This window comes from Lates calcarifer, linkage group LG1 (genome assembly GCF_001640805.2).
Source record: "Lates calcarifer isolate ASB-BC8 linkage group LG1, TLL_Latcal_v3, whole genome shotgun sequence".
Lineage (NCBI taxonomy): Eukaryota > Metazoa > Chordata > Actinopteri > Centropomidae > Lates > Lates calcarifer.
Window position 1 is genome coordinate 20,384,442 of NC_066833.1, and position 27,105 is coordinate 20,411,546.

At 39.0% G+C, this 27,105-nt stretch overlaps 2 protein-coding genes across 2 annotated transcripts in view; one reads left to right on the forward strand and one right to left on the reverse strand.

Moving 5' to 3' along the window:
- Positions 1-11,041, forward strand: part of st6gal2a (ST6 beta-galactosamide alpha-2,6-sialyltranferase 2a) — a 37,667-nt gene extending 26,626 nt beyond the window's left edge. Inside the window, 3 exon segments of the mRNA XM_018702453.2 lie at positions 1,034-1,208; positions 7,060-7,097; positions 7,099-11,041. Of these exon segments, the coding sequence (XP_018557969.1) occupies positions 1,034-1,208; positions 7,060-7,097; positions 7,099-7,308 (423 nt within the window). The 3' untranslated portion in view covers positions 7,309-11,041.
- Positions 4,224-27,105, reverse strand: tmtops2b (teleost multiple tissue opsin 2b). Its single transcript, XM_018702454.2, is given in 5 exon segments — positions 4,224-5,621; positions 11,105-11,317; positions 11,319-11,339; positions 16,482-16,807; positions 26,287-27,105. Coding segments are annotated over 5 exon segments (1,200 nt in total). The 5' UTR covers positions 26,654-27,105; the 3' UTR covers positions 4,224-5,348.

Here is a 27,105-nt window from a genome sequence, read left to right on the forward strand (position 1 = left end):
TCTTAGCACAGTATGTTGGTTATTTTGGTATATTACATGAACTATGTTTTAGTTTTATTTTGTTCTAGGCATGCCATGTATAACATACATTATTTATTAAGAACAACAACAAAAAACCTATGTGAATAAAACATCACCCTACTACTAACTGTTAAAGAATAGGTAAATAAGAATCAAATGTAGTACAGAGCCACAGCTACTTTTTCCCTTTTACTGTATTGTTTTCCCATCACAGCTGGCACTGTTTCCACTCAGCTATCACATAAATTGACTACTTTACACGTACAAGCACATAATTACGCTACATTCTTTATTTACATGTAATCTAAATCAGATATTTTCACCAAGCTAAAGACAGTTAAAATGCTCTGCTTTGAATACTAATGTGTTTCATTAACTTGTTAAAAATTCTTTCAATTACATCTACTCCTTTTTATGGCATTGAAAAATCCAAATCTATGAAAATCCATTCCCAGTATATGTGCACTATGGATTTGAAGGTTTTTCATATTGGATTACTATTAACTCCAAACTAGTTGTAATGCCACAATGTTATGCTTTTACGTATATGTGTGAAACTGAGTGTAACTGCCTCCCTTCTTCAGATGAATGTGAAAACTTCTAGTGTCAAACTACATCTACAGCACTGTGCCGATGTTTTATGCACTAAAAATAAAGCAAGGATGCTTTCAAAAATCATTCAGTGAACAGGGTTTATAAATCAAATAACTTCATACAAAGCACAGTATATAAATAGAAAATAAAACTAAATCTAATCAGTATTTGGTGGGACCACCCTTTGCCTTTAAAACAACAGTAGTTCTCACAGGTACATTTCGTCCAGGGATGCGCACAACCTGGTCATCCTTTTGATATTGTGGTGGAAGTGGTCTGGAGAGCGACTTAAATCCTGACTTTCATATTGATTTCATCTTATTGTTTTAAACTGGAGAAGAGTTAAATGAACAAGAATGGGACTCAGTTGTCTGTTGTTTTTTCTCTCCTCCTCTTCCCTCTCTCTCTTTCTGGCCAGTGGTATACCAGTCCAGATTACAACCTGTTTGGTCCGTATGTGGAGCACCGCAAGCTCCATCCCAGCCAGCCATTCTACATCCTTCACCCCAGCTACGTGTGGCGACTCTGGGATGTGATTCAGGGCAACACTCAGGAGAACATCCAGCCCAATCCTCCCTCATCTGGATTCATAGGTCAGTACAAACACATACATGCATACATACAGTTGATATGCATGCAGTTGATGTCTGTTCTATTGCAGTTGCCTCTGGACTCTTATCTTTTCCTTGCCTGCTCCTGATACAAACACACACACACCAAGACATGATTAAATTTTTATCTTCAGTATGCACAGTGACATTATCAGCATGCAGCATAGCTATGCAATGTACTACAAAGAAGCACATCCATACAGGGGCTGGTGGAAACGTGAACACTATAAGCCCATTTTAGAAACTCTCCAGCATGTCACCATCTACGTCATGTTGGCCTCTTACTTCCACTATGATTTTCAGACATTTCAATGTGCTTTGCCCCATCATGCAACATAAAACATTCAATCATGGCAGGAGTCTTTCCTCCAAGAGGCAGAATCTGATGATATTTTCCACTCCTGATGTTGAATGTATACATTCAGGAATATATTTTTAACAACAGAGTAGGATAAGCCTTTGTGTTGTAGTGTCTGTATACTTCTTTTCTCTTGTTCTTAAATAAAAATGACAATTTAAAGAATTTTGTCACTGTGAATGTAATTATCAATGTATTTTGTACAAAATGAGCCACCAACTACACCTAAAAGAGATAGTATGAACTGTACACATTTGATTTCAAGACCTGTTGTTTTTAAAGTCATATTCTCAAGCTATATTACCGTGTACAAGCACTGTCTGTCTTTATATGTCAGCAATTTAGCAAAGAATCTTAATAGCTGTCATGGAATTGGTATAGATATGTTGGAAGAAACCTGAGCACTATATTTGACTTCAGATGCTGTGTCTGCAAAAGTATACAACAATGGCTAATAGCAATGCTGATAGCACTGATTCAGACTATATGTGGATATTTGACAGGAAAAAAACAGAATAATTACTAGGATTATTGTTTACATGTCAGCAGACAGCAGGCTGAGCATCTGTCTTTAAAGAAATCCACCTAACTTAAAACTTTAAAAAATGTCAACAGAAAAACACAGAGGAGAATTTAAAATAAAAAAGCAATCGAACATAGACGGCAGCACAGAGGACAAAGAGGCCACACTTTGATCTGTTGGAGCTACATCAGCCCTTCATCAAACACAGATAAGCGGCTGTGCTGTGTAACAACCAAGGCAGCAGAGTCTTTGTTTGACCTGCAGTGGTTCTTACCTGCAGTACGGCCGGTTTTCTGCTGTTTTCTGTTTGTTGTAATTGCTAGCAGTCAAAAACATAAATCCTGTTGAACTGTAAGGCTTCACTTCCTGCATCCTCGCTCATGAAATTAAAATGTCTTTTGTGTTTACTTACTTATTATGTTTCTCTCATGTTACACTACAAGTGCTGTAAATTAGATGGCTTTCTGATTGATTCAGGTATACAATGTGTATATTTCGAACCAGCTGTGAGAGTCCAGCCATAATAAGGCAGAAACACCACTGTCCCTGCTGCTATTAAAGGCATGTTTATTGTTTGAGGCATTCTCTTTTTAGAAAATGTAAATCCTCTCAATAATTATTAGCTGCCACCTATCACTGTGTTACAAAGGCATAATAATAGGCCTGTGTTTTCTTTCCAAACTTTCACCACATTACACTGCATTCATATGGAAAACGCATTGGTTCAAAGCAACAAGCAACTCAACAAGAGTAAAAAATTTTTTTTTTCCACAGGAAATCAGTAAGTACTAGCCTAGGGTGGAAATTACTCTTTTTAGTGGGTCACATGGCTAAATTCTAAAGGAAGGTTGCCCTGCTCTTTTGTCTTTGCAGTCATTATGGAGAAGAGAGTGTGTTTGTGTGTGTGTGTGTGTGTGTGTGTGTGTGTGTGTGTGTGTGTGGAGGGGGGCACTGTACTTGGCGCAGATGCCATTGAGGGATTTTTTTTCTTTTCTCCTCAGAGGGAATTCTAACACTATCACAAATTGGTCCTTGTCCACCAATATTTCTGTTTTGTTACATTTATGTAGTTTATGGCGATATGCTTCCACTTCTTCAAAAAATAAATCTTGCTCATCTGAACAAATCCAGAATGGATGCACAGTTGAGCACAGTTTTCCACATTGTCTTGGCATGTGCAGGTCTTTTCATCAATTTATTGAGGAAGTTAAAATTTCTTACATGTACTCTCTATCTCTGTTTTTCAGCCTGACTGATGGTAAAGACTGGTGGTAAAGAGTCAGGAATCAGTTGACAGTACAGAGAGTCATAAAGTTCATTTTGTCTTCATAACTTTCCTCACATGAGCCTTCAGCATCTTTTAAAACACAGCAATGCAATCATTCTTTTCCACAGCAATGATATTTATTTAAACAATTAGATCCAACAATAAAGCACAGTATTGTTGGCTATAATATCGTCCCTTTGAGTCAGAAGAAAGAAGAAAGCATCCACATCTATAGTTTGTATCAAACATGCTTAATATCTGCATTATGATTTGTAAACATTCATTAAATTTCAGAATTTCTGTCCCCATTAAGTTTATGTATTCCAATTCCCAATGTTGCATCCTGTTTTTTCTGGTCTATAGCATTGTCAGCGAAGTGGAAACCCGCTAATCTACTCGTCAGCTGTTGTGGCAAACTTGTGCATACGCATTCAAGAAGCTTTTACAAATTTCTTAACGTAGCTCTTTGAGTTTATTGCATCACAGCTATTTCCTCGAGTGGGGTACGTTTTCCCCTCAGCCAACACATTGTGCCCTCTTGGCTGACTATTACTCGTCAGCTGGCCTTGCTGCACATCTTGTCGTGAAGCATCACAGCTTTTCTCCCACTTCAGACTGACCTCTCTCCTCCTGGCACGGGGGAAACCTCTCCTTGTAGTCCCCTTCCCTTAACCTGTCGTGGCTGTAGTGGTCAGCGATTGTCTCACTGGCCCTCTGCCCCCATCCCATGGCCTCCTGTCTCTGTCTGCTATGTCCACAGTTCTTCTTCTTTGCCCCCAGTGAGACTACAGATGTGACCAGTCATTGCTAGAGAGGGTAGAGCTCTTAAGTAACTGTCTCTCTCCATGATATCTGATAGATATTTAATGTACAAAAAAACCCAACAAACTCATGCAACACAAAGTAACCATATCAAAAGACACAAAACTGACACATTCAGATCTAAATTATTAACTTTGTGTACATACAAGTTCAAAGTTGAATGCAGGATATGGTCAGTCAGAGCAGTGTGGAGGTTGGAGTAAGAGTACAGAAAGACAGAAGTAAAATGACAAAACCATCAATCCACTTAGACACAGATTGCAGCACAAATCTATGGTTGACTATCCTTGGTGTTTACAGCAGCACAATGACAAACTGACTGAATAGCAACAGAGAATAGGCACAAAGATTTTCATTTGAAGAAAAAAATGGATGAAAAAAAAAAACATGCTGGATTTTAGTAATCATAATGTATATGAATAAAAATGGAAATGTTCAACCTTCAACTTATTGTAGTTACATTATAGCTGAGTAGAAACAAGAATTTTGAGGAACCATAAAACCCTTGAATATTCCACTTATTTGTAGAGGCAATTTTCCACAACATGTTTACCCTGTTTCTACTGCATACATAAAATAAGCTTAGGTGATAATAAAATTGATAGTTAATTTCATAAAAATGATCAAACATTTGGCAACAATTTGAGGAAGGTCCTCTCCTGTGTCAACATGGCAATGCCCCATAGAGGAAAGTAAGAGAGAAAAGACTATGCTCCTGAATTTGGTAAGGAAAAGCTCGACTGGTCTGCACAGAGCCCTGAACTAAACCCATCAAACACATTTAGGGATGAACTGGAACGTGTGAGTGAGTCAGGCTTATGGGATCAAATACCTGCAGCCAGGTTCCAAAATCTTACAAAAAGCCTTCTCAGAAAGGTGCAGGCTTTTATTGCCACATATTAATGTCCATGCTTCAGGAATGAGTCACATATAAAGGGTAATGATCAGATTTGGCCATATGGTGTGAAACTGTATTTCTAGAGCCATCTCGTTATCTTTCACATGTAAACATGTAAACAAAACCTAAACTGTGAGTGGACACAAGAAAGATTCCGTACAAACACAGACTCACACAAAAAATACATTTAGTGTCTAAATGCATCAGGCTTGGGGCCCACAATTCACTGTAGTTCACATTGCTAAGTGTAGCTATTAAGCAGAGTTATTCATCATGACAGTGTGTCTTGTCCAGTTATTTTGAGTATAGTCAGTCTCAGATGACCCTGGGGGGGCTGTTTGCTTGCTGGCTGGCGTGCTGCAGCACTGGTTGAAGGCATCAGTGGAGATCTGGGCGGTGCAGGCCACCATGTTGCTGTTGACTCTGCGGTTAAGCTGGATCACCGTAGTCTTGGACTGCACTGAGTTGTTGCCGTTCCCCGCCGACTGGTGATCACAGCCAAACAGAATCCGAAAACACCTGTAGAACTGAGATGGAGAGGGAAAGAAGGACAATGTGAAAATAATATTAATACACCACCACCAAACTTTGAAACATCCAGAGTGGACTGGCCTTTGTTTTACACTGCCAGAGAGACTCTATTCAGAGATGCCTTAGTGCACTTTCATGTCCTCAGAGTCAACAAGTAGCGATGCTTGCGAATAGCCCCCAAATGGCCTGTTGCACTGGCAGTAGAGTAGAGAATGTGGCTTCTTACACTTAGTGGCGAGTTTGACCTTGCAGGTCATTTAACACATTAACTGGAAAGGTCTGAGAGCTGTTCCCTGAAATATAAGTGCTTGTAGTTTTTTTTATCTATGTTTCCTGCATATTTGTGAGGGAATGAATCATAGTCCCATCAATTTTTACTTCTGTTGCATCAGAAGTAATTTGTGCAATTCCAGGCAGAACTTTTCAAACACTGACTGCCTGCACTTAAATGGGACATGACTGTTAAAGAGTTAGGGTTGTTTAGGGTTAATTTTTGTGAGGGCACCTTTGTTTTAATGCTTACTTGGTCATTACTTGATTGTGATGATTCTGTGGGCGTACCTAATAAGTGCAGTAAAAATTATCAAATTATAATTATGCAAAGGTACAAACATGTTTAAAACATTTTCATTTCCACTGGTTTTTTTTAGACCTGTGTTGTAAAGGCAAATGAGACATAAAGTAAACAGGTCTAATACAAGTTGCAGTTGATGAGATTTTATTTACAACTGATCTACAGTTGATAATTGTTCCAAAATTAATTTTAGGAAGGATTAAGTATGGATTTTATTAAGAAAACTGTACTTGGATGACTGGCTTCCAGCGCATGCCCACAGCAATGGAGAAAGAGCACAGCTGTGAGCAGAATAACAATAACCAAGGAGAAAATGATGAATAGAAATCATTGGCAGAGTACAAAGCGAAAGTGGAATGAAAAACAAAGGTAACTCGGTGTATGAGGGGGCTGATTTCTCTCTGTTGGCAACATATCAGAGTGTATGTCAGATACCATACAGTGCCTGCTGAGGCAGGAAAATTTACTGTCTTCATATATTATGTATTCAATTCTGTATTTTTATCTTTATCTAAGGGGGGGCGGGGAGTTGCTGAACATGCACTCTGTCTTTTTCAGCACAACTGAACTTCACATTTGCACTTATAATCTTATTTATACTTGAGAACTGCAACGGCTAACCACAGTCCTTGACTTTTGACATTGCTCGGATCCAGTGGAGATTTAATAATAAAAGCTTTTCCCAAGAGAGCACGTGCAGCAGATGCTGAAATTTAGAGGCTTGTAGATGCCACCAACCTTTTTGGCGATGATTTTTTTTAATGCTAACCACAGTTGAGAGTAACAAAAGGTTTTAAAGTGAGTCAGATGATTATTTGAATGTGAATACCTGACCCTCTCTCTCTTTGTTTCCATCACAGGCATCCTCCTGATGATGGCGCTGTGCGAGCAGGTGCACTGTGTATGAGTACATTCCCTCCATGAGGCAGACAGACCTGTGCCACTACCACGAGCGTTATTATGATGCTGCCTGTACACTGGGTGCCTACCATCCCCTCCTGTACGAGAAGAGCCTGATCCAGCGGATCAACACAGGCCCCAAGAGTGACCTCAGGAGGCGGGGACGAGTCACTCTCCCAGGCTTCAGCACCGTCAACTGTGACATCTGAGACATGAGATCTGACTCTCTGAGCCTGAACGTACACACACACACACACATACTCTGGCCTTTTCTGGCTGACTAAGGGAGAGGTGCAATAAAACCACTGGAGACAAGGAGGTTGAAACTTACAAGTTTCAAATTAGACCCATGAAGAACATAAGCCATACCCCTCGAGGGAGGGATCAACGTGAAGGCTTTTGAAAGAACTTGTCTTCATCAAGATGGTTTACTAGACCGGAGACTCCCAGGAAGAGTCTCTAGGATGGTATCGAAAAAGATGTTTCTCTCTGCTTTAGCTGAGCCACGTTAGCTGTGGAGCTGACTAGGGTAGCAACAGATCAATGTTTTTAGATAGTCAAGTGAATTTTCAATAACTGGGATGTGTTTCAGTGGTGTAAAATCAGTGTTTTTCAGTAGTATGGGTGGTTCTCCACTTAAAGGAAATACCACTGTTTACAACGGTGGATATTTGTGATTTTCTTTTTTACTGGTCCAAAGGGTTGTGAATAAGCAAAGAAGTCATCCGTGCTGAATGTCACAAATGCAACACACTTTGACACACACACACACACACACACACACACACACACATTCAATTACTTACATAAAGCAGCAAGATATGTAGTAGAATGCACAGTGTAAAAAAAAGCAGATTTAGCGTCTCAACAGAGAACAAGGTGAAGCTGTCACATTAGTCATATTACTGTACATTTCATTGCTCTGTTGCGGGTGTTCCTGTTTGACATTCCTCTGATATCTTGTGAAATCAGAAGTTGTGTATTTGTCACAAGGGGTTTATTTCACACTACTGATGTTGTTACGCTGAAAACTAATTACTTTCCTGTGCTAGCTAATTCACAACTGCTAGGTTGTGGTACATGCTCACATGTTTTGGATGACTCCTCATTCAGTGTCAAAAAGCCTGTCTCTCAGTAAAAAGCTCACAGGAAGGCACTGCTTGTCCTTTTTAGGAGTAATTCTACCTATAGTAACATTTTTCTTTTGTTTTACAGAGGGTGTAATTAAATCAAAGTAAATGGGGCCAAAATGGATCAACAGAAAACAACAGGTGCTTAGAACAGCCGTAACCCTGTGCCTGGTGGTCGACTGAACACTTTCTTCGGGTTGCCTTGTGACTGTTCAGATACATGCAGTACATACTGTGGCAGGACTGCAGTACCATGGAGTTCAGTTGCCGTGTGAGGTGTGCAGCACTTGATATCGCTGAAGTATATCAGGGGATTCTCAGCTCTGCCTCAGCAATCACCAGCCCCTGTTTTTGACGGTCAGTTTACTCTTAATTGAATGTAATTTTACCACAGCAGTGGAATGGCCAAACCCTTCCTGGATCTCACTACTGCAGTCTAGTCTGCCTATGTGCAGTCCATTGCTAGGGTTATTTCTTTGTCATGTAACAGCATGAAGCTCATTTCCTACAACTATAAATGTCTCATATTTTCTGAATCCTCTGATATTGGTTTGTACCCGTACACAGCTCAGAGTGGAGATGATTATAAAAGAGGAATTTGAACCAGTAATATCATCAGATTTGCTTTGTCTCTGGCTAGGATGATTTTTATGTTTACACTGAGTCAGTGCTACATCTGCAGCAAGCTTTAGATGTATTAGCTCAGTGTGGATAAGAGGGCTGGTGGGGGTGGGGTGGGCTGGGTTTGTTCAGTTGTGTTTTTTTTTTTTTTTTTTTGTTGCTCACATGCAGTCAGAAAAATCTTGCCTATAACAGAGATTTTTATTACTAAATGTGCTATTTTACAAAATGTGCTTGTGCCATTGCTTGTGGTTCAGTATAAGATGTGAAAACTTGTCACAGAGATGTTGCTTTGAATAGTCTTATGGATGTTGAAGAAAATGGTGGCTCTGTCTTGGTAGTAGGACTAGTGGTAGTATGTAGATGATTCTGGGGTTGGTATCATCCAACTGTAACAACTATAACCTACCTTAAAGGGGAGAAACAAGCATTTGACCAAATATTTGGTGCCAATTTTTAATACTTCACAGTAGGGGTGGGCGATATAGATTTAAAAAAAAAAAAAAAACCTTCTATTATGCTATTTTATATTGCAACACTGATATACTGTTTATCATGATTAATGAGTAATTTTCTTTTGAAATTCGATTGAGAAACTATGTATTGATTAAATAACTACCTGATAATAACTAATTCAGTGAATTACATACATGACTAAAGTGTTTCATCACATTGATGCAAAGTTTTGCAAATCAAATATTGCCGGAAAAGCAGTTCTCCTCATTGATGTGCAGCAGCTCCCACAATGCTCCTACGATATTGAAGATGTAGCCGTCTCAGTAGGAAGGGAACAGAAATTGATATTTCTAGCAGCTGACAAATGGTCTCATATATCGCCCAGGCCCACCTGACAGTTTCTGATACTTGATGCTTTGGACACATTTTGTTCAGAATGCAGAACGTACAAAGGTTTGATACCCAGCCCCAGTTTCAAGTTGAATATATGGCATGTTATTTGAAGATTCTTGGAACGAGGACCCCAGTAAGGTCAGCAACCATTAGAAGACTGTAACAGAGGTTTAAAAAATAGACTGAAGAAATCATTTTTAAAACTTAAGGAGATTCCAGTGTTCATTTAAAACCGTGCAGGTTTTTAGCTCTGCGGTAGGTTTTCCTCTTTTTTTTTTTTTTTTGGTTTTTCTTTTTTTTTTTGTTTAGTGCTTGTGATTGTAACACACTGAAGGTGCAGAAACCCTGGACATATTGTACATGTATATTTCTAATAACTTTGATCACTTTCCAGTGCGCAGAGCATGCAAGTCAAGATCAGGGCTAAGAGTCTTAAACTGTCTGTGCTGTACTGTGCTGCAAGTAGACACCATTGTCGTTAATGTTGTGAGAGGCGATTGTACAATAGGATTTTCTTTTTCTTAAGTGGTGTTAAAACAGATTTTAATGCATGCTTGTGGTTAGGGAAATCACATTGAGCTGCAGTGTAGCTATCATGAATTCCCTGGAAGCACTTGAGAGTGCGATGGTTTCTGGTAAATTCATCTTTGCATCTTATATAATATTTTGCCAAATATAGTGCCAAATTCCCTTTTTAATTATGTCTCCACTGGGCAGGTTAAACTCATGACAATGAATTGTCATGAGAATGAATGACAACTTGAGTAATAGCAAGACCTCTTATGTGCTATTGCATCTCTCTGGGACGCTTGAGATGGAATTTAATAGAATTTCGGATCTCCTTCAATACTACAGTTTTACTGCCGGTATTAAATACAGGATGTTGTAGTGAAGCTTGACATTAACTTTATTGTTTGACCAGTGGTAAAGTGATGAGAAAGAGCTTAGAAAACATGTTTGGAGACACTGTTTATTATGTTTTGCTCTCTCAGCCTCTGTCTCTGTGCTCTTTTCTCTTGAGGCCTGTTTTTCACGTCTTGTTTTTATTCAGTATTGCGGGAATTGCTGCACCACATTGTTTTTTCTACATTTCCCTCCTGCAGCTTGCTGCAGCATTCCCAAAATGAGGAAGAGAAAAAGAAGCATCTGTAACTGAACATGGTAAGAGTGAATGTCATTTTTCACTCCCAACAGCCTTAGGGTGTTCTTCTTGACTTTGATTTGTCAGTGAATTCTCCTCTTATTACACTTGAATTAATATTTAAATAGACCATTTGTATGATTTCAGCTGTTGTAATTTGTCTTTTTTTACTGTGTAAATAAAGCTGTTGGTCATGTCAAATTGTCCTTGATTTTAACACAAAGAACAAACAAACAAAAAACAAAACACCTATTGTTGACTCACCTGTTTATTCATAAGGATATAGATGAGGGGGTTGATGACAGTGCTGCTCTTTGCCAGTAGTGAGGGCACCACGCTAGCCACAGGACTAATGATGTTGGGTGGGCCGAATGTTGCCATCATGGCCACAACACCGTAAGGCATCCAGCACAACAGGTAGCAGGCAGCTGTGGTCAGAACCATAAACAATATGTGGTATTCTCTCCTCCGGGCTGCCTGTCTTTCGGATCTTACCCACCTGTGGGTGAGAGTAGGAGAAATGTTTCTATAGTTTATTCTGTTCTGTGTGGAGGTGCTCTCTTCACTTAAATTAGTTTTGATAAACTCCTTAAGGGCCTTAAAACGTGAAAAATATTTATAAGGACTGTAAGCTTTCCTTGTTTGTGCATTCAGGGATGTTCTGAACTCCAAGTATCACTGAATGCAAAAGCTATGTTGCTAATTAAGAGAAGAAAATACACATGCATTTAGTTAGGTTTCCATTTGTTCCTGCCTCTCACCACTCTATCATCATCAATAACAAAAGTGATGGGGGAAAAAAAGTCACTACCTTGCTAATTGTGATGTGCTTATTATTTTTATGTGGTGGTAAAATTGGAAAGGCATAGGCTCTCCAGACAGTAGAAAATCAATTATTTAAAAAAAAAAAAAAAAAAAAAATTTTAATTTAAACAAATTTAAATATAAATGAATACCTGCACGCTGCTATCATGCTCCCATTCTTTTCTTAATTCTACGTAGACATGACAATGTTTGGACTACAACTGGTCTTCCTCAGGCTGAGAGAAAGATTAGACTGTGCAGATTAGTAGCAGTAAACAAATTCAACAAATCTACTTACACAGACTCTTGATTTAAATATATTTATAGCTGTATCTTAATCCTAATCCAATTAAAGTTCTCACTCTTTGGTTGTCATCACACACAGATGGCTCTTCTTTAATCGTAGCCCGTCCTTCACCCTTCTGTTATGTGGATAAATATAGATGAATTGGATTGAAGTGGGGGGAGTTCTCCCAGCTCACTGCATGACACACTCAGATACTCTATGTAGTCCACTGAGCCCAGTACTTGTTAATAACTGTATTTTAGACTCAGGTGCACTTCACACAAATGATCCTCAGTTTTAACGACCACAAGGGTTTTGACTGGAACAGAGCCAGCAGGAGCTCCGCTTGGCTCATGGGTGATATAACTTCAATTGCAGTTACTCATGAAGGACATATTGAATACACTTCTATTCAAGAAACAAGTGTGAAATAAAATTTCACTCTTCTCTTGTAACACTGACGCTTGGGTGAAATGTTTTAATCTGACTGACTGTCACTGATGAGGAAGGGATTTAACATTCATGGATTTCTACTGAGTAATCATTAACCTTGTCTAACCACCAGCTGTCTTTATGCAAGTGCACACTACTAAGTGCTCCCTACACCAGAGCTTATGATATTACTGACTTTACTAAGATCTAATATTCATGTACATGTGAGGGCTTTCACAAGACCGATGATGTTGTGGATCCATTGTTTCGCCAATGTAGAGGAAAACAACCACCACACAAACGCATGGCCCAACACAGGAGAGCTAACTCCTCAGGTCTGGACTCTGCTGTCTATTGCATCTGGAGATCAATAGACATCTGGGAGTAATAGACAACAACAAAGTCCACATCTTGGACAGATGGTTTGAAAGAGGAGTAGAAGAAGCCATCTATGTAAAAGTAGAGAAACCATCCCTCAACAGAGGAGGAGGTCTGAGACACCACCTATCTCCAATTTACAATGCTGCCCTTTCATCCATTCCCAAGGAGACTCAACGATTTGGCCTCTAAGAAAAACAACGATTCACAAATGGCCTCATGTGACTCCAACGACTGTCATTATAACACAATGGGGCACTAACGAAGTCGAAACTAATGTTTTCTACCAACGACTGTCACCCTAACGACTGTCGTTGGCACATGGAGCACAAAGGATCCACGACATCATCGGTCTTGTGAAAGCCCTCACAGAGGTTAAATACCTGGGTCTCCACACCAATTTAGTTGGACCAGTCCCAGCCTGGTCAGGTGCGAGCATGAACTGATGAAGCCTCTTGGATGAGAGGTGAAACGTCTTCCTAGACTACAACTAAGTCCAGTTGCGTTTAAAACTTCCTCGAGATTAGCTGTTAGTTTGATTTTCACAAGCATGCAACAAACTGGAGAGCTGAGGTACAGATGCAGTTTTAAAAAAAGAAATTTTGCTCTGAAAAATATCCCCTTGATTTGTGTGACTCCAACAAATGAAGACATAAAATTAGCTTTGGTAGAACTTTAGGATGCAAAAGTACTGAGGATTTTGTCAACCGGTGAACATTTCTCAAAAAGGAAGGGATCTGTTTTCCAGTCAGTATAAACACTAGAAACATTTTCAGCAAACTTTTAAAAATCAGTGTACATGTGGCACATAGGTATTATTCTAAAATAGTCTTGAAATGATGTGAACTCGGCCTTTACAAAAGATCTAAATAAATATAATCCCTTTAATACTAATGAAATGAATGCACAATGTATGTATGGTGGCTACAATATTGGGAATGCATTGCAGCATTAAACAAGGTGTTTGTGCACGTACTGACTCATTGTAACCATCAAGGCCTGGTCTGATTATAAAGACATAACGCAGGTTTGTGATATATTCTTTATTTTACATAAAGAAACTGCTTTCTGTCTTGTTTGTTTAAATAGCTGAAGCCTGGCTGCTTCTTGACACAACCAGAAAATGAATTTCTCATTCATTCTCTACGTCAACTGGTTGTATCACAGTCTACAAAACACTCCCAGTGTGTGACTGTCAACTGAAAGCAGTGGGTGTATGTGACATATGACACACATCCAGATCCCTCTCAGTCTATTTCAGCTTTTCACAGATTTCTTTTCTGCTAATGTGACCCACACAGTGGTAACCGTAGGTGAAGAGCATTTTGCAAAAGCTGCTTATTGACACTGAGGGGGTCAGTCCAAACAGATAAAAAGATTTATTTAGGAAAGAGCCTGTAAGAGCCCAGCAACATTTTCCTTCTTAAGGGCAGAGGTTGTATATTATGCCTCTGTGTTTGTGTGTACATGTCATATTCTAATAATCTTTATGTGTAGATCACTTTAAAAACCGAGGTCCAAACTGTAAAGTGTGAAAAAAAACCCAGAAAACAATGGATTATAATGACAATTATAATGACATGAAACAAGAAGACATTTAAGTGGCTTACACTTTCTCTGAATGCTATGATAATCCCCTGCCCTGTTAACTCACTCTGCTCTCAGGATTAAACAATCTAAATCACTGGGAGTTCAAAGGATTTATCTTGCTTAAGGCAAGTGAAGTCACTCCCTAAAATTCAACAGACCCCCAGTGCACCAGTCACTGCCAGGGATACTTTAGATCTACATGACAGTGATCGATGAAAAGACGTCTAAAAAGTCCAGCTCTATAACCTCTCGCTGTCCCTAGAGCTGGATCCACTTACACTATTAAGATAGTATCATTTTTGCTGTGCTCAGTGCAGTCTCTGGGCTCTTTTGTGGGCAACTATTACAAGCTACTGCTTTTATTTCATGTATTTAAAAATACGTAGTGCCTCTTTTTCCATCATATGGTGTATCTGCATCTGTTATCTGTGGCTAGTAAGAGCAAGAACCTCCTCTTTAATGTTTCCACATTGGTTTCCACAAAGTGCATAGTGCAGACTGTGCAGGAACAGCAACATCTGTATTACTCTTTTAATGTGTCCCGTTATTTTGCATAATAAATCAGCTGGAAAAAAAAATCACTATTTAGAGAAGATTCAGTAAAATTGAAAGCACTAATGATTTCCTGTACTTTGTTGTCAGATTTTGCACAATCCCATGAAGGGGTGCAATTAAAATTCACAAATTTTAATCAAAATGGACAAAGAAGCACAGATACAGTATCTCACCAGCTACAAACATCTGTGTGTGTCTGTGAACATCTTCTAGCTGCTCTGCATTCTGGTCTAATAGCTGAGAGAGGAAACCATAGGTCTAACATTTCTCTGATGGATATCTCTTTGATTTATAGACTGTCATCCAAACCTGACATTTACTGTTGATGTATTTAGTCAAGTAAGTTCTTCAATCAAACTTCATTGTAGCTGTGCTGAAAGTTTTAGTTGATGTCACATCATCACATCATGTTATCTGTCAGCTTCTCTCACCTCTGCCTGAGAGATGTCTGAGATGGATGTGAGCATCCCAGGATTTCATTATGATTGACGGGGAGCCATTGACCTTTCCAATGTGGCACCACATGGGTTGGACATGTCCAGCTGGTACATTTCAATGGTTTCTCAGGTATACTACATTATCAGGTGTGTTGCAAACTTGAATGGATGGAACAAACCCTACATCTGGGTTGCTTGTGCCAATTTTGGAATACATCACCTTACCTCACCATAAAGGAGCTGTTTCTGTGGTCCAAGCAGGATGGAACAGGGAAGCTGTATTTCTATGTTCTTCTCTTGCTATTCTCTGCCCCCTCCCCCCTTTCTCAACCTAACTGGTCGAGGCGATGACTGGTCTGCTTGAGGTTTCTGCTTCTTAAAAGTTTTTCCTTGCCACTGTCTCCTAATGCTTGTTCATGGTGGGAACTGTTGGGTCTCTCTCTGTAAATACTTATTTTAAAGAGTATGGTACAAATCTATAAATAATATATAAATAAAACTGAATTGAATTGAATTTCATGGTCCTCAAGAAGACCAAAATATTGCTGAAAATGCCTCATCCTCAGCCTCTAGGGGCAGATGTGAATGAGAGGCCATGTCTCTACCAGTTAGAGCTTTGGCACACAAAGATCTGGACCATGGTGGTGCAATTTCCTGAGGGTCTGCAAGCCTTTTCACTTATTTTATATAAGCTCATTAAATACTACATGTTATGGTTTGCTTTTCTCAGGTAGAGATTTGTTTATATGACCCCTCGGCTCTGCCTTTGGCATGCAGAGTCGTCAAGGGGTGAAACCTATGAGAAATAAGTTGAATATTATAATTCTGCTTCTATGAACACAGGAAGAGTCTACTGTCCTGGCACCCAACTGGGCACTGAAATTCAGTGATACAGTACTACAGATGTCTTGAAACATTTTTTTAACCTTAAAAAGTGGACACCATTGGACTCAAATGGAAGTGATATGAATTCAAAGTATTCACCTGATATTCTCTGTGAAAAAGCAAATTTCATCTATTTAAGCCAAGCCTACAATGTTTAATACTTAAAAGGTAGATTTTAATGGAGGGCACATTCAAGCACTTTGTGGTACTGCCCTCAACATCTGACAGGAAAACAGCAAAAACACAAGCACACACACATACACATACACACTACCTGTTTGACTGCCCAGAGCAGCCTGCTATAGCAGTAGATCATCACCAGGACAGGTATACCCAAGCAGAAAATGAAGAGACAGATGATGTAGGCATGCGACTGGGCCGTCTGAGCAGTCCAAGATACAGAGCAACTTGTTCCTGCCCCTTCAATGCCATAGCTGCTCCAGCCCAGTAGGGGGGGCACTGTCCAGAACAAGGAGTACAGCCAAGAGCCCCCGACAGCCAGCAGGGGCTTGTGGAAGCTTGGTCCACGCTTGTTGTATACAGTCAGAGTGCTATAGCGGTCATAGGAGAGGATCACCAGAGAGATCAGCGACACAATACCTGAAAAAGACAGCGAGGTGGAAGAGTGAGAGTGGGTAGCTAAGTTATCTGACTAACCAAGACATTTAACAGAAACAAAAACATATAACAAAGCGCCACCAGAAATATGGCACTTTAACATTACAAATAAATAAATAAATAAAAATAAATCAAAAAATAAAATAAAATAGAATTAAATTAAAAATAAAAAAAATACTTTCTTCTAGGAATAAAATAACATGAGTCTGCAGCCACACTAGCAGTTCTGTGAGCTTTGAGCTAAGTGTTAACATCTGTATGTTAACATGTTTAAAATGACAAAGGACAAAACTAAAATGCTGACGTTTTCGCAAGTATAATGTGTACCATGCCCAACATTTTAGCTTGGCAGGAATTTGATCAAAAACAACAAAGTCAAGGGATCATCACAGTGATAACAATTGTTTCTGACGGGTGCATAAATGTGTGATCCAGATTTCATGACAGACATTACAATCTGACAAATAACTGTGACAAAAAGTCAGGGTATCACCAAAGTCAGCTGCATCAACTGTGACTGTCTGTACAAAACATCACTGCAATCCATCTGTTAGTTGTTGAGATATTTCAGTTCACAGACTGTGCCATCTCTAGAGCCACTGCATTAGTGTATTACATAAACTGTATTAATTCTCTGCTTTGTTTGGGGCTTCTCATCTATTTTACTTCCCAAGCCAACTCACTGTGCGATGTTAGATGTGTGTGACAGTGACATTCAAGTGTCTTAATGTACCTGATCTAACATAAAGTCAATCAGGATTTAGATGTTGATAGATTATCACACTGCATGACTTAACAAACAACCACTCCTAAGCCACCAGCTGATTTCTTCATTTGAAACGTTTCTTTACTGACACTTCATTTAATAATTGATCATTGAGTAATTAATTGAATTTGATTCACCAGTGCCAAATATATGCAGCAGCAATTCTCATTATCAGGAAGCTCCAAAGAGACAGAATATAGCAAGAGAGGAGTAAACTGTGGGTATACTGATACTATATACAATGTTATGATTCATCTCAGGGATCTCTTGTTCACTCCCCTGGACCTACCATACCTTCTCTTATCATTCCTGTCTCTGCCCTGTTTAGTTTGGCATCAGTCTCCTGCCACTCTCAATCTCCCCACCAGATGTCCCTAGACTTTCTTTCTGTCTCTATATCCTCCATTTGCAATCACCTGAGCTTCCCTGCCCACCTGTGCCTGCCACCTGCATGTCCATATGTCTGCAAGTAAGTCTTTGTATTTATGATCAGTTCCACCACCAAAGTTCCTTCACTGTACGTGCCTGCCTTTGTGTCTGCATCTGGGTTGTCCCTGCCTGAGTTGCTACCCTCAGTTGTGACATAGAAGTCCTGTTTCTGTGCACACTGTCGGTGTTTTCACCACTGTGCTGGTTTGAGGGGAAAACCCCAGCAATCTATCAGAAATGCAGAGTCAGGACATTTAAACATTAATGCCTGCATTTCATTAGATTGTGATTCTCAAGAAAAAACTAGTCCATCCAACCATTTTATTGCAAAACCCTGTTCATTTATCCTGAGTACAACGCATGCTGATCATGTCACAGAGTGTCGTGTCATTTGAAGTGCATCGATTGACATGTATGTCAATATATGTAGTACATACAGAAGCAGAAATGTGCTGATCTGGGCAGTGAAATTACTGCATGCTCTAAAAAAACTAAAGCACAAAAGCCTGCAATAACGTGTTCACTACACTGCCTGTGTGTTTAGCTGCTTTGCTGAAATTAGAGTTAATTTAGAGCACGCTTTACTGGTGATGTTTTGCCTGAGGACAACCAGCCTCAGGCAAAACATCACCAGTAAAGTAAAAAGATAATGTAATATAATTTCTACCTTTGTTCGTTCCATTTTTAACAAGCAGTAAAAAAAAAAAAAAAAGATAGTACGTGGGCTACCTCAAATACAAACTACAATATGTCATGTATTGTCTAAGGCTTACATTGTTTAGACCTCTCCAGCTCTGGAGTGCACTAACAATTAAAAAGATGTTGGAATAAAATCCAAGATTTGTTAAATTGTTTTAATTCTGGAATTTGTTATCGTCGGATGATAATATAGATTGATTTTGAACTACTGGGCTGATTGTGATGGTAATGCAAATACACTTAATTTCTCAGTTACAATGATTGTTTCTCTGCGTTCTTTATCTGTAGCTTAGTGGAGCTGTAATCCCCTCTGTGGAATGTCACTGGTTCCCATACACTGAACTAGCTCTTGTTATGAGTCCTCTGGCTGTGAGGTCTATATTGTGTTTCTGTACTATAGATTAGTCAGAACATAGCAAACTGATAGCTTAGAGCAGTTACCATTTATTTATTTATTTCTAAAGAATTAAAACTCCTTGGCCAAATCCAACCTTGTGATCCACCTGTCACTATGCATATCTTCCTCTCTGTAGCCGTTGACCCCTCTCATTTTCTCCCATTTCATGGCATCATGATGTTACCAATATTTGCCACTATAACTCAACAAAAACAAGGAAGGACTAGTGACAAAACCTTTGTACTGGAGTGGTCATAACGTGATGGTAATGTGGAGTTCAAAATATTGCATCTGGCATTTAAGGAATGGTGAGTTAGAAGGCATAAAATCCTGGACCTCTTGAAAAGAAATACACACCGCTTTTGAAACCAGACAGACAGACCATTCGAAGCATGACAAATAAAATGCTTGAAAGCCTCTTTTTTACTGTTTCTAATATAGAGTGAGGATTAAAATAAGCTCTCAGGGCAAGAACTGAATTTTTAGAGGGCAATATATTCCACCTAATAGAGAAATGCATGCTTATGTTCTAAAAAGGATAAAACAGTCTATAAAGTAGGCCGTCACACAGTATACTGACATGTAGGAGGAAACACATGAAGGAAACTTCGGAAGGAAACGAAAACAGAGGCACAAAGAGAACAGAGGCACAAAGAGAACAGACAAATGCCACACATAAAAGCCCCACCTTCTCTTCAAACCTTGTTGATGTGAGCCACCAGAAATCACACCTACACTTACACAAAAGAGTGTTGGAGAGGTGTTGCCTCTCCAGCAGAAGCTTCACCATAAAACCTTAATTTTGCAGAAAACTAAATCTATAAGGAGTGTAATGAGATCAGCTCAGAAAAAGACAGATCTTTCCAACATTTTTTCTACTTTCAGATATCAGCTTGTGATATATTCCATCAATCATATGGTCATATTCCATATGCACTGGGTTTCTGTAGTTTGCTTACGCTGCTCCAGAAGCTGACTGAGCAGAACAGAGTGGACTCATCCGGAGCTAAAACAGCCTGTTTCAGACAGAGGCTGAACTGAGGGGGTGCAGGGATTCATGCAAAGCTACTGTAGTGTAACATTCAAGAATAAAAACATAGAGCTATAAAGTTAGCATAATGTCCCACTTGGTACTTCATAATACACAAGTTCCTGAAAACCTAGTATACCTAAGTATACCCAGCTCACTTGCGGAATTGTGAACTCATGTAGGTTCACAACACTTGGGTGGTGATTGGAATTTAATCATCCAATCAGTATACCAATCAGTATAGGATAAGTCTGATGACTTTTTCTTTTTGTCATCAACTAATTCCATGAGAAGACCAAAACCTGTGTTACCTGTATAGGCAAAGTCCAACAAAGCTTATTCCTCTGTGCCATAAACCTCCATTTTGGACTACTCTGTTTTTGTTGTTCATTACAAAGAGCATTTGCACTAGAGTTTATTTTTCTACTGTTGCATTTGCTCTGTAATGTCCTAAATGTATATTATTCCATGGCTGAAAATAATCCCTATCAAATTGACTGTTTACTCCTGTTTGAGTGACATTAAACTGCAGTGCCAAACTGCATTAGGAAATTACTTAACCCTTGGACTTTTCATGGGATTTGTTGACAGTAAGAAGAATATCCGATGATCCCAGTCCTTTAAGGGGGCAGTAGATCAGATAATGCTTGTTACATTTGTTACAAGTGACTGAGGAGCCCACACAAGTCAACCATGATTCAGCAAATTTATTTTGCACGCGCACACACATACACACACAAAACAAACAAACAACAAAAAAAACAACAACAACCTGGAAATCAGACAGTCTGTAGTGTGGTGTATGCTTGAGTGAGTCAGGCATGAGCATGTGGTAGCCAAGTAGGGAGAGAGAGAGAGAGAGAGAGAGAGAGAGAGAGAGAGAGAGAGAGAGACTGGCCATGTCTGCTCTTTATATATATTATAGGTCCAGTCAGGACCAGATAACAAACAACTGACTGAAAGCCCATCCCAGCTCCACCCATGGGTGTCCTACAAAGATAAACTCAGAGAAGGTAATCACACGACAAACAAACATACTATCTGACATTACTATCTGCTGGTTTAGATGTTTGCATTTAAGAATCAGTGTCAAGGACATGTAACATACTTTGCTGTTTGCATACCGGAGGAGACTAACGTAGCCAAGGATTCTTTCTTATTGATTAGTTTAGGAGAGGATCCTGTTCTGGGTTCATTTAATGTCATACATACACTATTCCTCCAAAAGACAAAATAATGCAGTGCCCCTGTCTTAGAGCAACCCAGAAAATAAAGAATGGTGCAAAGGGGGATGTTTTAATGTATGGAGGAAAAAGATCAGTCAAACCATAATGTAGAAAAATCTTAAGCTAAAAAAAAAAAAAAAAAAGATTCTGGTTCAGGTTCACTCCACCTGTTTCACTCTGAAGGATGATTAGGCCATAGAAATTAACACCTGCAGTCTCATTAAAAATGAAGATTATAGGATTTTACACTCATAACGCCATTACAGCATTTTTTTAAATATCTTGATGTGTTTCTAACTCACAATGCCAAAAGCCTACTTCAACAGATCATTCACCAGCTGGAGATGAGCTAGAATACCATTACACAATAGTGATAATCAGAGTTATAATCATCACAAAAAAATAGGGATAGTGATAATCATCACTATTGACAGGCAGCACTAATCCTGGAATTGGTTTATCTGGAATGAATATGGATTTAGTCTGAATATTATTGAACTTCATATTAACCTTTGAAAAATACAGAGATTTAAATTTTTCATCCTGTTCTTAACCATCTAATTGGAAGACACGTTGCACAGCTAAAACATTGCTGATGGCTTTCCTGATTTAAGAGCAAGGATTTTAACATGTGAACCTCATAATGCTTGCGATAAATATACCAATTCAAGATTAGAATACAACTAGGAAACACTTTTTAACATTTAACATTCCAATTACTTGTAATGTTTGTGGGTTAATCTCTCTGGTGGGACATAATAGCTAATTACCACTAAACATGTTGCTCTAGTCAATTTTTTTGTGAAAACCATCTGTTTCTCTGATTCAGTGTAATGAAAAACAGCGAGCACACTTCCACTGATTAACTCTTTCATTTTACTCTCATGTATCATTAGTGTTCTTTGTCTGGCTGGAAAAGATAGGAATTGATTATTTGCATTTGAAGCAGCATTTTTTCTGCCTTAGTGTCGCTCTCGCTCTAAGATAAACCCAACAGACAATCTAAAGGCAACCAAACAGTCTATTTGTTGTTCTGAGCTTAGCCTCACTGAAATAATTTTTTATGAAACAATCTGTGACTTACAGGTTTAACGGCCTAGAAGTGCATGAGCCTTACTCCCTACCCTCATATATTATGTTCTGCATAGTGCCCACAATGGAAGCAGGTCACGTCTGAGCCAACACGTGTACTTGTCGTCAACATCCCTCACAAGCAATGAAAGAGTGTGGACCCTGGAGTTAAAAGCCCCTTTCAGACATACACCGTAATCTAACATGTTTGCACAATATTTTACAAGGATGCCAGCTCACTCTGCTTACTTCAGACCTTACAACACACTATATTAGGCTGGGCCTACACACAGCAGTACTTGTATGCTACTGTGTGCAGTATTAACAATATGATGTTTAGCAGGAATAATATTTCCCATGGATACACCATCTTGAATATGTCATGGCATGACTAGTACCAAAGTTATTACAAATTATCCTGCTGTGTGTCAAAGGCAGCACTCAGAAAACATTTGTAAAGCTACAGTGAACTACATTTATAAATTGAGCGAATGAACATGACTCATCCTAAATAATGTTGGTGTCGGGCAATTGATCTTCAAAAGGTAAAGAGACAGGAAAGGTGATTTGCAGAAAGATGAGAGATGACGCTGAGGCTGAAAATGAGATATCTAGAGTATCCAAAGGGAATTTCTATGTTTTAAGTGCTCACTGCAATATGAATGTCATCCTTTGCGAGCTTTTTAAAAAAATTAGATTGTTGTTTGAAACTTGCCTCGGTGGCGCAACACCAATTAGTGCTCAATCATGGTATTACATATGATGGTGAGTTTGTGCTCTAGGAAGGACATGTAGAAGCAGTCCCTCTTTTATCTCATCTGAAGGAGAGACAACAGGGTGGAAGGGATACAGTATTTATAGAAGGAATAAATAATCCAAGTCAGACATTAATATGCTTGTTTGTTGTTTAACCAGAGCCCTTTGTCATTATACACATTAAAACGTAAGCATGCATCCAATGGAAATGTGAAAGTCACAGTCTTTTAACAAGGCCATTGCTGGGGAGAACAAGCTGTACTGAACAAGGTGAGTGTGCTGGATGTTTGTGAACATGTAAGCACTGTAAATACTTATTTCATGTATAGCACAACAATTGTAAATGACACACAATTGTCTGTGAATGTTTTTTTTGTGTGTTTACATTTGCACATTACAAACTGTACAGTATTTTGATCCATAGACATCACGTCAAACAAGAATAGAAGAAAAGAAAAAGAGAAATGATAATAACTAAGACACATGGACAGAGGAGTATCCGATTGAATGTTTGTCTAACATGAAGGCTGAGAGATGGACGTATACATGTAGATTATATCTCTATTATATCTCCTGAATTTAATGAGCTTATTTGAGAAATCAGAGTCTTGTCAATGCATATGTCATCAGCTTTTCAGAGTTTCTTGTCAAGTCTGCAGGTGAACAACAACATGGAATACATCTAAGCTACATTCAATACTATACCAAACAAAGAAAAAACTGTGCACCACTGGCACAGAAGGGAAGCCTGGGAGGGGAACAAAATCAAAGTCAAAATAAACACCGAGTGACGTCCAAAACACAGTAGGAATTATTTCAGTTCAATGGAAATTCCTCCACATCAAATTCTCTTTTTTTGGTGAGGCATGACAAAACACAGGAAGTGAATAAACAGAGGTAAACATAAGAAAACAAACAGACAAACAAGATATTACTGTCAAAGGATATGGCAACAGAGGGGTGAATTAACATGGCACAATTACTATTCTGTCAGTCACAGTATGAATGTATAGTGGATGACTAAAGATTGGCTGTCAAAACAAACAAGAAGTATATTGTTCTAGTTTTTTTAAAAAAAAGAGACTGAGAGAGCTATCTGTTGTGTTTGCTGTAATGTGCTTGGGACTGGAATCATATTGAGTGTTCTGCACTATATGTTGACTTAGTAGTAGCTACTGAGTATGTACCTGAGTCTATAATGGAACAGACACAATTAGCATTTGAGTCAAGCAGAGTAACCAGTACATGCATTTGCCTGAATGGTCTCAGCTCAGTGCATTGATTTGGAAACTTGTACCCACCAACATAATTAAAAGTAAGTTACAATTAGAACTTGTGAAGTGAATTTGTAACAGCAAATTAAGGTTGTAATGCTTCTGTCACAGTTACAGTTTATAGTTGGTCTAAATGCTGACTAGGCCACAGTTGATCAGGATTTGGCAATACATTCAGTACTTGTTAGTAGGATAAATACACTGTTGTTTTTGTCTTTGCATGGGATTTGTTGATTTGTTGAGAAACATATAGAATATACCCAGGAGATTTGTATCTTAAGTGAAGTTATCTAACCATACTAAGAGTAAGACAGAACAAGTGCCTTTCCAGCTCCAAGAAGTGATAAGATTCACTTTTGACATGTCTGTCTTTCATCTAATGAGTCACTTTGTCTTTCTTTTTTCCAAAGGTTGAAGGTTATGTGATTAAGCAACAAGCAGCAAGACATTATGAAGGTTAGTGCATCCAATTTCTTAAATTATTACGCACCATCTCCTGGTGGATGAACTGAACAATAAAATGCAAGCCCTCCATCCTGAACGACTGTATAGGTTGTTTGTCCCACCCATGGGAGCATCTCCAGAAATAGCCCTGAATTGTCATCATGGTTACAATAATAAATGTGTGCATATAAAACGGACCCAGTTTGATTAGGTTCAGGCACAAAAACCTGCATTCTCCACCAATTTTTATTGTAAATTTCACATTGTGGACTAATAAGGATTATCTTATCTTATCTTATCTTATCTTCTGGTCTTCTGTCTGGTCTACCCAGACCATTCAGCAATTGCAGTAAGGCAAAAAAAAAAAAAAAAAAAAAGGAAAAAAATCATATTGTTTCTTTTTAAAGAGGCTTATAAGAGGCCATAAAAAGGGTAATGCAGGTACTGATCTGACTGCAGTCCCTGTTCTGTGGATGATTTTGTATTTGGTGAAAAAGGCAACAGTGCAGAGTAGAACTAGACCAATAAATTGGCTGGGATGATATATCAGCCAGTGTTATTAGAGATATATGGTTTTGTTATATTTGTCGCTTGATAAATCACAAAAAATTTCAGTTCAGAAATGCCAACTGCAGGTTTCTCGTCATTTAGTGAATTACATAGTAATTAATTTAGTACACATTACATAGTTTGTCCACTAGAGAGCAGTGATAAGTTGATTTTTCAATTGTACAAAGTCCCTCAGTATGTTACTCAAAATTCTTCAAAAACTAATTATTTTAAAATAAACATGACAGACATCAATATCAAGAATCTTTGTTTCTGTTGTATGCCCGTTGTCCAGCTCAGAGCAACTGTCACATCAGCAGCAACAAGCGTAAATGTTTGTTTGAATGTTGCTCGGACACCACTTGTCCTTTAGTACTGCCATCTGCCAGCAAACGAGCAACAGAATAATCTGATCACCAGTCACATTATTTTCCCAAATGAATATTTACAAATGTAATTTGTGTCAATCACCCCTGCAAACTCTTTAAACAGATGGTGTAAGGAGAGACTGCCATACTCTGCTGTAAACAACGTAAATGCATCTAATCCTCATCAGTCCCCACAGTCAGTGATATACTGCAGCTCGTAATCTGTAGCACATAACTAGATTTGGGGAAAATAAAATCGATGGAGATTTTCCCTGCTATTTAAACCGAGAAAGCCTTTCCTACAAATCTCAGGCTGCTCAGGTTGTATCTTTTCTACTTTTCTTACATATATAGATGTAGATATAGATATACATATCTCTCTGACTAAAACATAGCAGCTGGAATAATGTTGACAGGCATCTGTAAAGTGTCAAAAAATGTAAAGAACATACCAAAGCAGGAGTTGATGAAGCCGTACCAGTTGCAGCCGCTGCGCCCCAGCAGCCACTTTCCGCGGAGACTGGAGGCGAAACTGAGCGTGGTGCCAAACAAACACACCAGCATGTCACTGACACTGATGTTCAGCAACATCATGTTAACCGGTGTCCGCAGCTTCTTAAATTTGCAAAACAGAAGCAGGACAACAAAGTTGTTAAGAAAGCCGAAAGTCATGATGAAGCCCAGCACCACGGACAGCACGATGAAGCCCGTCGGGGAGAGTTTCCCTCTGCCCGCCGGCGTGTCCACCAGCTCCCGGTCATCGCTCAGGTTGAAGCTGTAATTCAGACTCTCCTGACCAGAAAACATCCTGCGGTCCATTCATCGGCGCTTGTCTTCACTCTGGAGCCGTTGTGGGTTCTTCACATTGCTAAGCTGCAAAGTTTATGAAAAGCAGCTTCCTTTAGTCTTATTCCATGCCGTCTATCCCTTTAGAAACGCGATAAATTCATGTTTTGTTCAAAACGCACGTTCCTGCACTGATGTTGAGAGCATGTAGCTGCTAATTCCTTCCTATAAAACTGACACAGACACAGATGCGAAAAAACATATTTTAAAGTGCCACCTGTTACCTTAACGCATCGTGCAAGTGAGCGCACCAGCTTCTCTTCTCACCTTAAAATGTTAAGTGTTATTATTCATCCCGGTTTACACAAGACTCACCCTTTTACATCTGTTTATATTATGTTTGGGAAGTCTGGCGTCTCGAAGTTGCTACTTTTGAATAAATTGTATTCCGTGTGCGCAGAGGAGACTCATTCAAGCTGAGCGAT